Genomic DNA, 19,888 nt, shown 5'->3' with positions numbered 1-19,888 from the left:
TATCTACAAATTTGGGTCTATAACTTAACGAAAATAGGTCAGCATTGGAGAATAAACTTTCATTTATAATTTTTTTTATAGTCATTTTAAAGAAGAATTTCAGGATTTTCATAAAAAGTTTTCAAAGAATAATTGTGGCTATAAATCATCTAAATAAAATATAAAAAAAAAACTTTAATTTTCAATGAATAGTGTAACTCTATAATGCACCAACGTCATTTTAGCGATTCGATTTTATTTGAATTATCTGTCAATTGTCAGATGCGTAAACTAATAGCCGCTGAGCTTTTCAGATACAAATTAATAGTCTCGTTAACCGTTAAACGGTTATTTATTAAGATTATTATTAAGTTCATGGTTGTGACCTGAATAAGTAGAAAATTATAGATGGAAGTTATTTATTTATTTATGCACACATAGATAACCGATACAAAAGATTTATAAATAGACATTGGATTATATGCAATTGCATATTTGCATATGCAAATGCATAAAACCCCACTTTTTTTGGCATTATTGCATATTTTAGTACTTTTTCATTGATAGTACATATATTAGTTGTTACATGTATTCGGCGTATTGTTTTAATGGTTCATAACTGCAAGATTACAGTTAGCTGATGCCCCATTTATATTATTTCCCGTCCAATAAGCAAAAAGTTGTAAAATACCATACCTATAACCGTTGTACCATAACTATATAGGTAATATTAATATTACGATTAGTTACGAAATAATAAAAGTTTAGACGATGAAGACCTTGATTTTTCCGAAATTCAGAAAAGTTAAAAGAATTGAAACGTTTTTATCAATGTATATTTTTTTTAACTTTTCCATTTTGTTCATTATTTTCAGTTACTTATTAAAAATTTGATAGTGCATATTTCGCCCTTTTTAGTGCATATTTGCATGCATGTTTCGGCATTTTGATACTGCATATAATCCGATGTCTACTTATAAATAACATTTTGCGCAAAGGTGCGCAACTGCTTATTCCTAACGAAATTTCTTCCAGCAGATCTGAGAGGAAATGGGTTAACACATGGTGGATATGCGTGCAATATCTTCTTTCCTTATTATACTTTCTTAATAAACTTATGTACCTGGAAAAAATATGTACTTACGTATTACCTAGGTGTTTTGCGTATAAGGAAATAAATTATTTCTGTCTTTCCCCAACCTACGTAATTTGACGATAAAGATATTACAAACGTTTGGAATGCTTTGAATTATTGTATTGTAAGTACCTACATGCATTTAAAGGCGTGGAATGCGGGGAATAACTAAATTTAGGGTTACAAGTAATCATTAACTAACAGGGATTTACTTTTCCCGTTTCTAAATGCGGTCTAAAAACCATTTTTTTCCTACAAGCTTACCTACCAAGGTAAGTAAGTGTCTGCCTGTATAGTTACCTCCCTATAGCTTCTTCAAAACTAGGTTCTAGCTAGTAGAATAATGACACAAATTTGTTCTCATTATTTTAAGATTACTTGCAAACTTACTCGTACGAGTAATGGCCATCTTAAAGTGGAAAAAATGGAAAAGAAGGGAGTGACTCGTGAAAGGTACTTAAACCTATTCAATTAAATTAGAACATTTTTTATTGCCAACAGTCACTGTTGATTAACTAATTTATATTTCACTAACCCATTTGTATAAGGGGCAGAAAGCTAGAGTCATAGCTCCGCTCATGGTACATGGGATACTACTTTATAATCTAAGTCTAAGACGTTAGTCATTAGCGAAGAGATACCTATGTCAGGAGCCCGCGCAGGCTAAAGCCTGGCTGGCAAACGCTACATAGAGTATGTGACCTATGACCAGTTCGACCCAGCTTGCTTAAATAATTATCTTATACCTAATTTTTCAGATAAGTAGACATATGTGAACTTATGCCAAGTTACACGTAGTTTTTTTCGTATAATTCTTGTTCTTTCGTATAATATGTAGATATGTAATTTGTAATCTGCGACCTATTGGCCCCGACGAGACCCAGATCGATACTTATCTTTTATTATACTATGAGAACGGTGTATAAAATAAGTTTTTAAGTAAAATGTTTACAGATATTGAGCATAAATATTTGATAATTAAATAGTAGGTACTGGTGGGAAATCCCATTTACTCGTAATGGTAGACTATGTCTTAAATCCTTCTCGTTGAAAGAGTCAAAGAAGCAAAGAAAATAAACTTATTGTTTACATTATTAAGCAAAGAAAGAGGACCCTATTTATCGCTTGGTACTCGACTTTATGTTCCATGTAGAGACAAGATTTGTACAATTCGTTCACCTTTGTGTGGAAGTGGTACATGCCCATTTATTATTGAAATTTCTACAATATTCTCATTATGCCTCTATTGTAGTTTAAGTAGGTATCGGTCCGGTTACACACTTATCAAATGTCAAACCTAGATTTTTCGTACAACTCGTAAAAAGTGGAACGATTTTGAAGGGGTTTTTTGACTATCGTGTTGTAGAGGCGGCAAGAGTATTTAGGTTAAATCTAAATATTATTTAAGATATCAATAATAATTATTTGCTTGTAGTTGTTATATTTTTACAAATTTGTTTTTAATAATTAAAATAGCGATAGTGTTCCGTTCTTGGAAAAGTCCGATTTCTTAAAATTGAAACAAAAGTTATGTTATGGAGAAATGATAAAAGTTACGATTACTAAACTTAGGGTTTTGTGAACATATAAATAAAGTCCAACTACGTAAATTTTTACATTAAATTTTAATGTAACGCAATGCGATCTAGGTAGGTTAACATTATTTTAACCAATTAAGTAGCTATACCCTTTGCACCATATTGATGATGTCTTGGTGATGATGTAGTATAAATACATATACCTATAAGAATTTGAAACAAAAATCAACATTTCTTAGAATATTATGTGTTCGGAGTTTTAACTCTACTACTAATATCTTCTTACTTACTAAATATCGATGACACATATAATTATTAATATAATCGACGTAAACCTAAATCTATACAATTCTATGAAAATACCTGTAAACCATTTCCGATGGTGTCGTTATTTTAAAGTTTGCAATGAAACAACTCTACTTGTATTGGAGAAAATATTTGTAACTCAATCACGTAACAATCTTTGTGTATAACGCTTAGAGTTTTCAGTTTAGTAAAAGAAAGCAGTTTTACCTAAAATAGGCTCCTGCTATTGTCAAATTACATATATGTTCCGTGTCTGAGTCAACCTTCAGTTTCGTAGCATCCCGTTACAAGGAATTTGGCGGGTTGTTGTATATTAAGGTCAAAGAACCATTGCATTAAGGTTTAATAATTTTAAAGGGTAATGCATGGAGTATTTATAATATGACTGTTATCGTTTTACTTCACACGAATTGACAACGGGTTCGCATACATTCCAGTTTATAACACTACATAAAAGAGGATAGCCGGCTGACCGTCATTCAGTGTTGAGTCTACCTCGGAGCCCCGCGCGCGTTGTAGCGCGACGTTGTGCTCCGGAGCCATTAGTAAAACCTACCACAGCTATTTCTAATACAAAAACAAAATAATTGACTGGTGCTTCGAAAAGTAACTAACATTTTTGATACTCATCCCTTGACTGAAGTTTGAACGATACGAAGAGACTGGTCTGCTATATAAGGACGCCCCTGAGACGGTAAGTCCAGTTTACAAGAATTAAATACATTTGCTATTTAAAGTTGCAGCATTTTGTATCAAAACTGGCAAGCCTTTAAAAAGCAATTTCGTAAAAGTATATGCATTTGCTAATGAAAGTTGTTAGTCATAAGTTACGAGTACCTATAAACACTAATAAACAACGGTATTAGTATTTTATTACAACATACTTTATTGCAATAAATAATTACAAGTTTATTATTGTTTTGTTGCTGGTTTTCCACAATGGAATGCAATAAATACGGGTACAAGTTGCATACAGGATATGAATTACTTTATACTTTTACCTACACTTTTTAATTGTCTGTGACAAACCTGGTATAAATTGAAAAGTATCTTAACACCCATATCGGTTCAATTCGATGCATGCAGTATAAATACGATTGTATACCTGCCGAGTTTTACTTTTCACCCGGAATAAAATATCCTATAATATATCTTAGTTCCATCTGATATAACGTAGCTTTTTAAGAGAATTATTACAAACGCTTTTATCGTCATGGAGAATCGATATTGCCTTATTGTGAGTAGGTCGCATTACCTACTCACAATAGAATTAGAACAGAAAAAAATACAATTTAATATGAAACTCAGATGATATATTTTTTTAAATGGTTGCTTTCGATTTACTAAGCAAGATTAAATTAAAAATATTTTATTCAAAGAAGATTTTTACTAAATTATTTTTGAACGTCAGTAATCATCAGCACTTCACGAGGTTTCGTTATGGAGATTTTATCTTTAAAGTTTAATCTAAGTCTAATCTAATCTAACTCTTTTCACTTAAAATAATAAATATATTTTTATTTATGAATTATCTGTACTATACATTATTAGGACCACCGTCTGTTATAATTGTTTACCTGTAGAATTTACATATCGCACTACTAAGTAGTACTAGTAAGTAGTTAGTAGGTAAACGTGATTTATAAATAAATCGATTCATGTTGAACTTGTATTTTTAATGATTTCAAATTACGAGGAGGTTGGTACTAAATCGAAATGCCTATATTAATGATATTCTCCGAGTATTCTTACCTATAATTCCAAAACCTTGTGTTAATTATTTATAAAGAACAGACATTCGTTTTCTAACTTGCATTAAAGTTTATAAATGTGTTAATGGAGTTAAACAAACATTTATGATGTGATGACGGATTCTACATTTTCTACGCATGATTTGTTAGTCGTACCTGCATTATTAATATTTGGGTTTTCTACCGTACAATAAAATAACTAAAAAAAATACAGGCGAGAGTAGAAGTTCCTCCTTTTTCGAAATCGATTAAATATAGTCAATACCTTTTAATATTACCTACCTTACTTATATTACCTTTTAAATACTTAATTAAACTTATCATAAGTAGTTTCTTAAAGACAAAAAGCATAAATTAAATTACTTTGGCAGCAGCATAGATTATCTATGGGCAGCAGTAGTTACATATTGATGCATTACAAAAGTAACTGAAAATTGTTACAGTTAATACGTAAACACAAGGTGTAGCTAATTATTTTAAAATGTAGATAAACATCTGAAAGAAAAAACACCATCGAATTCTACCTATTTCTTAGATATTAATACTACCTATATATAATAAAAATATGATAATATGATGTAAACGAAAATAAAAATAACACTTAACAAACACTGACTCATCTACTTTATAGGTACAACTTGTAGATCAATATTTATTATTTGTTTAATTATTTATCAGACTTCAATCGTAGACGTCGTAGGGAAGTATAATACCTAATACCCTTGTGAATACCCTTACTATAACTGGCACTTTGGTTCCTTGTCAACGTAAACTACTTTATTTGATGGGTTATCAAACACGTTTGTTATTCCAGCGGCGTTTCGGTTCACAACTCTTATGCAAGCGTTTGGTTACTTAAAGAAGCGTGTATGGCCTCGATACACTGGAAACGTATATGTCAATAAGGTTGAGCTAAAAGAAAATTAAAATTAGACATATATTTTTTTCATTTATTCCGTTTTAAGTTTCCGTAAGTAGTAAACAAGTATGCAGTTCACCTGATGGTAATTGCCCATTACCAACCAATGTTTATGGACATTTTCTAATCAACTTCAGAGAGTATATTAAGACTCCTACCTGAGGTCAGCCATAGATACCGTTCGACCCCTGAGGAAGAAGTCAGGACACCTCACCTCATCATACATCAAATAGTTATGAGTAACTATGTAATTTTCCGCTATAGGTTATTAATATAATTCTTACTACCGTAGCTACTACACTAAATCAACATTGGCTATTACCTATATATATACCTAATAAGTACTTGTAACGGATACTGAGTTACATATAAGAAAATGCACACAATAACTATGTTATACTCGTATAGTTACGTCATTGGATGGATTTTATTTAACTTCGAAAGTAATAAATTGGATTCAATTTGACTGTAATGTATTTCTCTTTCTGATGTATTGATTGTTATTCTGGAGAGTTAAGATACTCGTGAGTAGAAATCCTTTGCCTGCCGAAAAATAATTTATGACCCGGAAAAGTGCAACATTACGTCTGTACTCTATAAGGAAAAAAATAATGGATGAAATACTAGATGCGAGCATAAATATCTATCAATAATTCAAATCATTTCTTTAAGGAGGAACTTTAGTTGACGAATATTTGATAACAAAGTATAAATACACTACAATAACATTAATAAGTACGTAAATTTACAAATTGAAGATATAAAAAGACTGAAAAGAAATATTAAAAGATTTTTTATATGAAAAAATTATATTAGGGACCTAAGACCTAAATAGTTACAAAATACATATAAAAGTATGTTTACTAAGTACGTAAAATGTTTCCAAAAGGAATAATAATCCGGTAGTGAATTTTATCCTCGCACCGAATTCAGTATCACAGTTAATTCATAACGGTGCAACCGAAGATCATTATTCATTTGTCATAATTCATAAATATACCGTGTTCTGCGTGACACAATTAAAGAATCTGAGCGTTATTCATTATTTTTTACAACACTTTCGTATTATAAAAAATATTGCTACTGTGGCCAGTACCGCTAATGGACCACCTTTTTATAATAATAGGAGTAGCAGACGAGCATGCAGTCTACCTGATGGTAAGTTGCTACTGCCGCCCATGGACACCTGAGGTCGGCCACAGATGCGCTGTTACCCCTGAAGACTAAGCATAACACTACCCTTACCATGAGTGTTTAAGTTTTGACAAATATGACTGTTTTGGTATTTATTTACGTATTTGCCCAGACAATTTCTAACTATAGTGTCAGTAACGAAACATTAAATGTCTAAATTGACAAAATGGCGCTTTATGTTTTGTCTCTCTTTTTTGCGAACATGTGAGGTAGACAAAAAGTTCATCGTCACTTGAGCACTTACTTATTTTTACGTTTACTTAGTCTACTGACGCAAATGTAGCAGAATAATGGATTGAGTAAACGTAACGTAAAATTGTGAGATGTTTTAAAAAGTCATGGTAAGGGTACAGATAGAATTTATGTCTTACCTGAGGATGCGTTGCTATCCTCGAAGGTTACGTTGAAATGCCTCACTTAGATGGTGTCCTTAGCTAATAGTACTTAGCACTGCTTTTATAAGGCACAAAAAGAAATGAGGACGATACCTTCGGAGTCGAAGCGTAGGGTTCTACAAACTTCAAAACGAGAATTTGGAAAATGAGGAGATAATAAAAATGAAGGTAATTTTTTTACTTGATGCTGCTGGTTTTCTTACCTACAGATAAATTGCTTAGGTACATGATCTTAATTAGTATGATCGTATGATCTCCTTTCTCAATTCATACATAGGTATATTATGTTTGTATTTAAACCAAAATAGTAGTCATCTAACACCTACATTATTTTTTGAGATGCACATTCGCGTATTTAGCGTATTAAATCTTTTTTGTTTGCGATAATGACGTCAAAATCGTCTGTCGGTATATAATCAAACAACTACTTATAAGAAGTTATAGGTTATAAGAAGTTTTTTTTTTTAATTTTAGACATAGTTGTAAAATATGTATTGCATAAAATTATTATAAAATTTTATATGAAAAATCAAATCTTAGAGCTTAGCTTAAAAATATATTGATAGAAAACTCCTACTGGAAACATGAAATCTATAAATATGTAATTTATGATTCATATGCCCGTCTGAAGACTATTGTGTATAAATATTGGTAGTCGTATTGACACGCTTTAGTGGTCCGGTTGTTGTATAACAAATGTGTCGGCGGTGACGCGACGAACTTTCTCTACATCAGCAGCACAGTTAATCTCGGCGAGGAAAATCCGAGCATTATGTGCGCAGTGTGAGGCCTCGCTATTGTTCGTGTACCTACTTGGTACTTGCGTTATGAATTGGAATTCCCTGTGACGCAGGCGCAGGCCGTGAGAAGCCAGTGCAATACAGCCAACGGTTTTGAATGTATAAGCTATTTTTATTTTTATATTTAAGTCGTAAACTTTCACCAGTTGAAACTTTATATCTATCTTCACTTACTCGTAAGCTTGCAGGACGTTAAATCCTTTTGATAGTGAACAATTAAAAATTTCTTTAAAAACAACCGAACTATTAAAAAAAAGGAATCAGCAACAAATGATTCAAAGTTTAACTATATAATGAGTAAGGTAAAGTCACCTAATGCCGAGGGGTTCTGAAATTGGCACTATATTCCGTGGTATTTACAAAAACGGCTTTTATAAACTATTTACCAACTCATTTTTAATAAAAGGTATGTTATTTAATAGATAATTTATCACTCTTTTGTCATATGGCTATCGTAATAGTATTATGTGTATGGTTTTTTAAATAATCGCATAGTTTTGCATTAGTGCCTCCATCAAACGTATGCTCCATACATTTTGGGCCTTTAGCATGTGAATGTCACGATTTCTCAAATAGTGATTTTTTCAATAAATTTGCATGTGTGTGATAGTGTTTCGATGAAAACATTATATTGATTATATATAGAATCGATAACATTCAAATATTGTGCTTATTTCTTAACAGATAAGAGTAGAAATAAGTTTAAAAATACAGCGGCATTAGGTGCCAAATATTTTGGGCTGTCCCTAAAACCGAGATATACCACGGAATAGCAATTTCATAGACTTGTTTTTTATTTCAATTTTTGTAGTTGTTTTTATGAATAAGCACGTCTTGCTTCGATTTTGACAAGTTTAATACTCAATTAATATTGAAATCATTTTCCGTGGTACTGCATTGTACTGCATTACCTAATTATATAGTATCAAAGATGACCTATCTATGTACTTTCCTAATTTCTTCTATGGGACAACTAAGGAGAGAAAATGAAGTTCATCCAGATATGGATGTAATATTGAACAAGTATTGTATATTACTATGTACATATTTTCATAAAGCATCTTTCTGCCTCAAAATTGTGTAAAAGTCTTTTATTATTTAATAATCGGAATTTGGAAACGTGATTTTTAGTTATGAAACGCTATTCCGATGTATATAATTCGGAATTAGGTTATATGGGCACATTAATCCGCGGCATAACCGCAAAATACTATACAGGGTGTTTAAAGTTTTCATCGGGTTTTTAAGAACATTTCTATTTTTTGTATCAGTAATTCGCTAAACCTAATTAACGAAGAACTAACATTGTTATACGATTTTTATGGATATTTAAATAAGAACTAGAACATTTTACAACGTTTTCATTTGATTAAATTATTCAAAATGAAATAATTCTATAAACCTCATGACGGCATTCAATAATATTTATGGTGTACGATAATAAACCTTGGTAAAGTACAAGAAGAAGAAGACTGCAGTTTTTAAAAAAAAAACATGATATACATTAGTAAAATTAACCAATCAATAAACTATACCATAAAAAAGTTTTATTTTGGCAGCTTCCCTTTAATTATAGCTAAGAACACTTTGGATAAAGCTACTCTTTAAGTAATAAACAAAAATTAAATCGAAATTGAAACTAAATTCAATAAATAACATTTATTTTTATACACCATGTAGCAGTCGTTCTATCTCTTTCACTCCCTTATTTTGTATACTCGGAATTAGGAACCAAATACATCGGAATAAGGATTTTTACATCGGAATTAGGGTTTTCTGACTTGGTTCATATTTATTTAAAATACACATTTAAATCAATATTTAATCGTAAAATGTCGAGTCTATTTCAGGAGTACAGATAACAAAGCTTCTGATAAAATTATCTAATTCCTTATTAAGCCGTAGCAAATGCTTAATATCTGACGCTCTTTCTAGTTTTGGTGAAAATACCGCGGAAATAGGTGACTTTACCTTATTTTATACAAGTAGGTAAGAAATTTAACAAGGACTAAATTAAAAATCTGTAAGTAAAGTATTTTTGTACCTACTATAATATGTTTATAATGTACTCGCATGTAATGTACGGTTGGTTATATTAAAAATTTAGTAGAAAGATTAAAATTTATATAACAAAATTATTTATTTCGCTTAACAACTACATGCAAATTTATTATTAGCAATTTTGTTTAGCTATTTCATTTAATTCTATTTCATTTTGCATGGTACATTATAGATATTACATATTTAACATAAGTACTTGGGTTTGTTAACTTCTGTATTTAACTTGTTACGTAATAAACGTCGATCAAATAGAATAAGGATGTTAATTGAGGTCGATTACAGGTGCGTTGTCACTTTTTAGGGGCTGGAACTAACAAAGGGCCTACCACCATCTTTTAAAAACCATCATAGTCCAGGAAAGTTTGGTGTCCTTAACACAGTAAACTTTTCCGTCCTATACAGTTGAACAAACTTAAACCCTTATTAATTTTTCGCTTGTCCATTGAATAAAACCAACTGAAATTGTCATATTTTGCTTAAAAAGTTAAATTTCCTGCCAAAAAAGTAAATGTACATGTAAATGACAGCATCGCAGATAAAATACGAAGAGTTCTAATAAATTGATACTATAATGTGTCATTGTTGTATGACTAGAACTTGTTGACTTAATTAAGTTACAGCGATATATTATCTTATTCTTAAAATATTTTTAGTTTCGCATTTGACCTTGAGTGAGATAAGTCGTTATATATCATGTATAGTCGTTATCATAGTATGAAATTTTTTAATATATATAGTACGTACTTTTGTTATTAATTGTAAGAATAGGTACTATTTTGTGTGAAAGACTTATTGGACAATTGCGTAAGTAATAGGTAATACATCGTCCTAAATTGTTGTAGGTTCCTTTTTATTTATGGCTAGAACCAATTATATATTAAAATTAATATTAATGGGTAAAACACCATATCGTTAATTAGTATTCATATTATATCTAAATATGGTTAAGAAATGCATACTTTAAATTATGGGCTCGGTAATTTATGTCACAAATAACATCTTAACGAGATATATAACATATAACGAGCATTCTTATTGTTTACATGAAACAATTACACATTTAAATGTTTACCTCTTCATAAAGTTCAAACAAATTCATAATTAATTGCGCTGCTGATATTTTATATACACAACATAATGTATTATACGTTAAATAATGTGTATTAGCAGCAAAAAATGTATGATTATCAGTCCATTGTATGTAGACAGGAAGCTTTTATTAAATTTGGTCAAGGATTTTCATTATGGTTTGAAACCGAGGACAATTCGCAACACAGCTGGGTTTCCCACTTAACCACGCAAACGTGAAATGGTCGTGACCAATCGCATCATATGATGCAGCGTTAAGGCTGCGACCGGGGTTATTTAGATCCGTTTCACCCAAATATAACGTTTATAAGGTAGTTGCTGTTTTCAATAATACGTGTAAATGTTTTCCTGCCAAGCTACGACTATGTATTAACGATGTACTTATGTATTTATTAGCTTTTGTTTAATTTTTGGTCATTTCATGTCATTTTGTCGAATTATTTTATTTATTTTACGAATTACGAGTACCTTACTATTACTATTGTAGAAATGCTGTTCTACTTTCCGTTGAAACTAAGATGACCATATAAATTAGTTCTACATTAGTCCAAAAAAGAGCAGACAAGTTAAAATGGATGACTTTTAATACCATCTAAAAAAGTACTACTATTGTACACATATCCAGCAGTTTTTTAATGTATGTAGAGTTTGTCTTTCTCACTCCGCTGTCGGTATTAATTCGATGTGGCTCTCCGGCAAACCACAAAGAAGTTTACCGTATTCGGATTATTACGATCAGTAGCTACTTTTCATTTTACGAGGATCGTCGCGACCGACAACCTCTTCCCCTCTCATCGCGTAATGAGCCGCTCGTAGAAAGTGGTCGGTGAAATGCGCAGCTACTGTGGCTCGCTCATTCGCTTTTGTTACCATCATTCTACGAATTGACTTAAAATACTTTAAAAGTATTTACAAAGAAGTCTTAAGTATTATCTGTAATGCTTTAAAAGGTTATAGGAATATAAGTTTCAATTAAATAATGACATGAACGAATGACAGGGCGAAGAATGGCTTTTAACAACAAAATATGTTTTTGTAGGAATTGTTGTCAGAAAATATGTGTCAACGAAATTCTTAAATTAGCACCTACAGATTGTGACTTTAATTTGGATCCAATTATAAGTAACCTTCACATTTTACGACTTAACTGTAAACAGTTACAGAAACGTAACGGTTTTATTTAAAATAATTTATTACTTCTTTATTTCTTCTTAACGACATATAGTTATTAAAATTCTATACGCGGGTATACCTACGCCTTGCATTTGCTTAATTTTTGGAACTTTGTTTAAAATACTGAAATAGATATACATACCATTGTTGTTGATAAGTTATGTTGAGTGTGTATTGAGCGAACAATATGTCTCGACGTGATAAAAATAACTAAATCGAACGTTATCCCTAGATAGTCTACACCGAATTATCTTTGAAATAAAACGTTTAGCTAATCTTAGCACGTACATCCATTTATTTCCCGATTCAACCATAAAATTCCATAAGTACATATTTAACGTATACTTTAAAACATACTTAATAATCTGCCGCTCCATGGTAGGGCGTATAATTTATTAAAAATATCAAATGTGCATCTAAAATTCAATACTTTCTGACATATTTCAATGTTAATGAATATGCTTCAGGCAAATAACCTGGAGAAACCTATAGTCACATACGAGATAGTGAGACATTTAAAAGGACATTCTAACCATGAAAATGCATCTTAATAGAGCCCTGTTTATTATTGTAAGATTACTGCAGTATAATACTACAAGGTGATGTAAGTCTCCCTGTATGCAAGTCATGTCGGTCTGTTGACAGAGTTTTGTTTGTTTGTTGTGTAAGAAGTAAGAACGCGTTATCAACTGTACAATGGCGAATACCTACACTTCCAAGAATCTACTTTTATTAGAGGTCTTATCTCGTGTTGAGTATGCAGACGTATAATATTTAATACGTGATACCTTCCGATAGTCATAGTAAATAACAAAAGATTATCAGAACACAATCTCAAATAACGTAGACAGTTATCCTCATACTGTTCTTCTTTAAATAAATGTTCAACATTATGAATATCCTTATGCCTAATGGTTTTCTTTAGTACCTACACATAACACGTAATTTTCCAGAGCTATAAAAACGTGTGGGCGAGCTTTAATTTCACAGAATTGTATAACAGATGGATATTTCCTGGGTGCGTTAAGTACGAACGTAGGTAATGAACTAATGACTAATGACAAACCATTCATTACATGTAGCGACTTTACATAGAGACAGGGAATAAATATGCATACCTACATGTAATGGGAAGAAAATATTTTTTTGCTACAATATCAAAATCTAACAATTTATTATTTTTGAAATCTTCAATCACTTCGCAAAGTGTTTCGTTATGCAGAAGAAGCGGAGATAAAACATAACACAAAAAAATAGAACCGACTTTAATGTCACTGCAAAGTGAAATAAAATCTAAATAAACGAACTTATAGATCGTACTTCTGAACTTTCGTATCCGATGTACGCTAAAGGAGTTCCTTTAGTGTAGTGTACTTTAGTTATACTTCTGTACATCAGATAATACATTTTTATCAGTCAAATAGTAACTTATTTTGTAATACGCTTTTAACAGAGCGTTTGTTTAATGATGTTTAATCTCTATCTCATTTCGGGAGATTCGTGACATGATTTTAATTTTTATTATAATAAGTGCATACAGTTTTCCATGAAAGATTTTAATATGAAAACGTTTTTCATTTTCAGATTAATATGTGGAAGTTGGCCGTCGTGTCGTGTTTGTTCCTGGCGACGGTGAACAGCCAGTGCTTTTATAAAGATGATTCATCAAAGAAGCTCAACCCCGAAGCCCGCACGACCCTCTACAGGGGGCAGCTTGAATTCACGCTGAATCTCTTCAACTCTATCAACGAAGCCGTTTCTGATGATAACATATTTTTCTCACCGTTTTCCGTGTACCATGCCCTGCTCTTAGCGTATTTCGCAAGTGGAGAACAAACAGAAAGAGCGTTAAAGGAGTCTCTGAAGATTTCCGATAAATTAGTAAGATTTTTTATAAAGTATATTTATTAATTTGTTTTATGTATTTTTAAGTTTTTCGACATACTAACTTATATCGTCAATTCATTACTGCGTCACTCACACTGGGCACGGGTCTCCTCTCAGGGTGAGAGAAAGTTTTGGCCATTTCAATGGCCAAAACGAATTGGTAGACTTTGTACCCTTTCAAAACATTTTTATATAACTGTTAGGCGATTAGGTTTCCTCAAGATGTTTGCCTTCACAGTTAAAATAACAGTTAATTGATTTCTCATACGCACAAAACTTTGAACAATAAGAGGTGTACGTCTGCGATTCGAACCTCGGATCTCTTCATCAGGAAGCCGAGTTTCAACCACTAGGCTATAACTAACGTATGTACGTAACGTTACTTCCAGGACAAAATAAACTTGATGACAGCGTACAAAGTGGACAAGAGATCACGTTTGTTCAACAACAACAGTGACAGCTACGAGTTCAACAACGCCAACAAGATATTTGTGGAGCAAACGTTAGCTGTACGGCAATGCTTCTTCGATCTAATGGGGGAAGAGATTGATAAACTGGTAAGCTATGAAATAAATATAGCTGGCGTTATAGGTTACCCGAACACACACACACACGCACACAAATAAGATCGACTACTAGTCTAAGAACAGAAATGTAATTATTTAAATAACTGCTCAGCTTGACTTGTACCTTACAAGTCTCAAAGCGGTACTAAAACTTAGTGTGAATTACAGATAATAAATAATACCTGGTGGTGGTACTACATACATTACTTATACTAGTATAAGTATTCCGCATATCATCAATATGCTACATCAATATACCGCAGTATAATGTGTAAACTATATATAATAGGAATTTAAATGATTTAATTACCTACAGTATAATCTAAATATCATTTAGAACGTGGACTTGATTTTAAATATTTTCACAGTAAGTAAAGTATGCGTTTGAAATAGAATCATTGCACGTTTTTTTTTAATATTTTATATATTTATTACAAATTTATAAATCATGTCGTCTAAATAAAATTCTAACATAGATACATAACCGGAATATCAATTTTCATTTAGTCAATATCTAACTTGAAATAAAATATAATATTGAAATTTCTGTCCGAAATTATTCAAGTTCTCATCTCTATGCTAATTGAAAAAACCTCAAAAACCTGAAAAAATATTTAACCTCTAAAGTAACTAAAATTGATAACGATTGACTTTTCAGAATTTCCGCGAAAACCCAAAGGGATCCAGACAGATGATCAATGACTGGGTGGCGAGACTGACTAAGAACAATATAAAGGACTTGTTACCACACGATGCCATTTCTCATGTATCGAAGGTGGTTCTCGCCAACGCCGCGTACTTCAAAGGGGTGTGGGCTTCCAAGTTTCCAGTGGAAAGAACGAAGAAACAAGTGTTCTTCGTCTCCGAAACCAGACAAACTCTCGTGCCGTTCATGAGGCAGAAGGGCACTTTCCATTACAGTAAGTATTATTTTTATTATAATGCTTTATTGTTTTCTGAAATTCATTACCAACATATTACTGTCCTGCGGAAATGGTCCTCTCATAATGATAGGGGTTTAGACTGATAGACTTCACACGTGTTTGAGATTTTTTTCAAGAAATACAACTTTCAAGCTTGTACATGACGATAATATGATAATAATGAAAAAAATCAGAGGTTAGGATTTAAACCCCGAACCCTCCCGCCGACTTGCAACCAAAATCGCTGCTTTCTTCAAGGGTTCGCAGGGTTATACCATCCGTAGTAACGCTGTACACTACTACATTATGTGGTATATGAAAAAATAAATAACTTTATTACTAAATCGAATATAAAATCAAGTTATATCAAATAAAATGCCTTAAATCCATTTTTATTAATAGATAGCTATTTTATAACGATAAATTTATGATACCTTTATTATATGTATGATAATTTTACTGAAAGATATACGGGTATAAAACTTGTTATCGATTTAAATATTTACATAATAATTTACTCAATTTAAATAGTTTGTCCTTAAATTATAAATACAAGTAAAAAAAGAGTTTTCCTTGTACTCTATTAAAATAATGATGATCTCATATTCACCTTCACCCGACACAGGACTGACATTTTTTTTAAATTGTTAACATTGTTATTATAAACTAAGCCTTTTTATAGGTTTTAAAATTAATTTAAGTTTCGCGAGCGTTTGTTGAAAAGAAGAAAAAATATATTTACGTATATTAATTATACCTTTATTATTGTATCACGAATGTATAAGTAAACTTTTACAACTTGTAACCATGCAAAGAAGTGCTTAGAAAGTCTTTGTACTTGGCAAAGTGTGAAGTTACTAACATTAAATGCGTTCTCTGACTTATTGCTACTTATAAAATAAATCAGCATTGCGGTTTGCTTTAAATTGAGTGACTTTTGAAAAAACCTTTATTCTGTGTCATATGATTTGTTGTACATACGTAGGTTATTAAAGGTTGTGGTTACATTATATAACAACGTATTGTTGTTATCAACTTTCTTATTTTCTAAAACCTTAAAGCATAATGTATAACAGTCAAGCTAATATATTAAAATAATATTTTTTATATTTTTTCAGTGGTCAACGACGATATCGGTGCACAGATCCTGCAGCTGCCATACAAGGGCCACGACGTCAGCATGTATATATTGCTGCCACCTTACTCTATGAAGGAAGGTTAGTGTAATTTTTCATACTTATCTCGGAAGTTCTATCTCATTAATACTGTTTCACTCTTAGTACGTTTTATATACTTTTCATATACATATATATTTATCAAACGAAACAGAAAGATTGGCTGCCATCGATTATCTATATACCTCGATAGATTTATACACATTATTAGAAAATAATAATTTGGAGCCCTATATTTTGCTAGGCTCGCTGTAAAACTGTTTTGTAGCCCTTTCTAGAGATGATTGATTGAACATATATTTTTTTATAATAATAAAGTAGCAGACGAGTATGCAGTCCACGTGATTGGCCCCCGGTAAAATAAGACTCCTACATGAAATTGGCGACAGATATATTGCTACCCCTGACGAGTAAGTTGGATAAGTATGTCTTCCTTACCACACCCTCCAAATCAGAGTACAGCAGCGCTTAACAATCAGCAGAAATAGGTGTAGCGGGGTTGTCTCGAATCACAGAGGGCTCTACCACCTTCGACTTAAACAGTGAGATACATATAGACATACAATGTAATTATAATGTTTTGGTTTGTTTATCAGGTGTTGACAGCATAATCGCTAAGCTAACGCCGGAACGCCTCGCCGCTGTCGTCGAAGATGATGACATGAGTCGCGAAGTCCTCGTTGAAATACCCAAATTTACTGTTGAAAAATCTCTTCCACTTAAACCAGTGAGTATTTTCATAGATCCACGCTTACATATTAAGTATTCGAATCACTGCACTGAACAAATTTAGCAACATAAAGTATAGATTTATTTGCTTATACGTTTGCTACTTCAATTATTTTTTACTTTTTATATGCTAGACACAATTTCTAGTAGAACAACAATGAAGTATAACATCATCATATCTTATGTAATGTGTCTGAACATAAATATTCTTCAATATATTAACATTCATAAGTACCTACCTGTTTCTTTCAAATCCATGTTTTGGATATCATAAGATCAAAATTGTCAAAATCAAATGTCGATCTTTGGTAGGCTCAATAGCTAGATTGACTTAATACTTATCGGTCGTAATCCGTTTGAATAATTGCTATCCATTATATTGCTGTACTTTAATTACATCATTTCATTTAAAAGACCGATACATATTTAAATATAGTATAGGTAGGTACATATATGTTGCTTTTAATTTTTATCTATTTTGTATTTATAACGTATGTTTTAATGTCTATTCTAGATCTTGGAGGCTATGGGAGTAGGTGACTTATTCGAAGCTACGTCGAACTTTAGCACGCTCACTCAGGATCCTGGAGTCATCTTTGATGATGCTGTACACAAAGCTAAAATACAGATCGATGAAGAAGGTAATTGTTTACGTATAATTATTTAAAAGCTACGTTTTATATTTTTTATTATATTCAACACGTTGCCCAGTATTTCCAAGGCAACGTAGAAATTGCAGATACTTTTTTATTAACTGTGAGAATGATTCAGTATCACTGCGTTTCTATTTAAAACGTAGGTAACGTCTTAAGGAACTCTTGATACATTTTAGTAAAGTATGGTGAAATTAGAGTTTGTTTCTCCTTTGTAGGTATCTATGAAAATCATACTGTATGTAAGATTTATTTAAATATTTGGGCGTATATTTCGCTATTACAGCAGAGGCAGCCCTGTCACCTTAGTGTGAAATATTAAATATTGTGTAAATTCAAAGTGGGTAAAATTAATTTCGATTTCTCCCTAATTAATTGGCGCAGTTAGTGACATTAAGATTTCATATAAACATATTATTCATTGATCAATTGTTCGATTAAAAACTTATTAAATTGTTTTGCGCAAAGTGTTGTTGTCCGACCTCTATTGGATTTTTTCGATCGGTATCAATTGGGGACATTCAAATTATTGAAAAAAACCCGGTCGGTTTTATCTGTTAAGTTAAATTTGAGTATCAAAGATTGTGTCAATCGAGGTCGAACAACTGGTTTTGTTGCGGCTTAATTAATGCGGACTTCAACTGACTCTGTACCTGTTTCATTCGATATCTTGCCAACCCTTTGTATTAGAATAAAGCAAAGCGTAACTCGTTATTAGATATTTCTATTTATTTTGCCAACTTTTTTAGTAAAAATATTATTACATGTTTACGTTCTTTTTTCTTATATAGATAACGATACTTTTACTTATTTACTCATAGATAATTTTAATGATTAAAAATATTTCATAAAAAGCAACTTACTTCTAATTGACGCTCTACGAAAACTCTACAATTGTAACATCTGAAGGTATTCATTGTTTATTAATTGCCTAAGAACTTTATAGGAATATTTTCAACGACATCTTCAGCATTACTTACATTTAATTTTATTTTTCGAGTTAGTATAAGGGAACACAAGCATGTTGGACGACTAAGGTCGGTCTTTGTGTATGCATCTACATTTATAATAATATAGGCTATTTAACTAGCAACACATCACATCACGGGCTCTACATCCAGTATATCCTTAATATTTGAGAGATTTAAGATTTACATTTAAGATATTGGAATATAGAAGATATTGTTTACAATTTCAGGTACTGTGGCAGCGGCAGCTACCGCGGCATTCGGTTTCAGGTCATCACGGCCAGCAGACCCAAGCATCTTCATCGCCAACTTCCCGTTCGTGTACATCGTTTACGAGCATCCCACCAACTCTGTCCTCTTCATGGGAGTCTATAGGGACCCCAAAAAGTAGAGCTCTCTTAACTAAGTACGGATTAACATAATTATAATTTATTTATTGTTATATTTCACAAATTAATTGTATTTTGTAAGTAACACAAGTAATTAAAAGTGTTTAGTAATAGGAAAGTTGTTTTATTTTTCAATTATTTTAATAATACTTAAAAAATATTATTGTAATAATATGGCTAATATTAACTAAACATTAAAAATACTATTTAAACTTATGCAAATTCTGAAAATATAATTATTAATTACTCATTGAAAGT

At 31.6% G+C, this 19,888-nt stretch overlaps 1 protein-coding gene across 1 annotated transcript; it reads left to right on the top strand.

Moving 5' to 3' along the window:
* Positions 1-3,425: 3,425 nt before the first annotated feature.
* serpin-6 (serine protease inhibitor 6) lies at positions 3,426-19,748 on the top strand. Its single transcript, XM_073079964.1, has 8 exons — positions 3,426-3,652; positions 13,925-14,221; positions 14,617-14,784; positions 15,452-15,713; positions 16,835-16,933; positions 17,488-17,618; positions 18,135-18,261; positions 19,472-19,748. Exons 2-8 carry the CDS (start codon positions 13,931-13,933, stop codon positions 19,630-19,632), a joined length of 1,239 nt encoding a protein of 412 aa, XP_072936065.1. The 5' UTR covers positions 3,426-3,652; positions 13,925-13,930; the 3' UTR covers positions 19,633-19,748.
* Positions 19,749-19,888: the final 140 nt, after the last annotated feature.

Source organism: Epargyreus clarus, unplaced genomic scaffold (genome assembly GCF_041222505.1).
Source record: "Epargyreus clarus isolate Ecla_fem2 unplaced genomic scaffold, WU_Ecla_fem_2.2 ptg000014l, whole genome shotgun sequence".
NCBI lineage: Eukaryota > Metazoa > Arthropoda > Insecta > Lepidoptera > Hesperiidae > Epargyreus > Epargyreus clarus.
The sequence above is the reverse complement of the archived record's forward strand: the minus strand, read 5'-3'. Positions and strand labels throughout refer to the sequence as shown.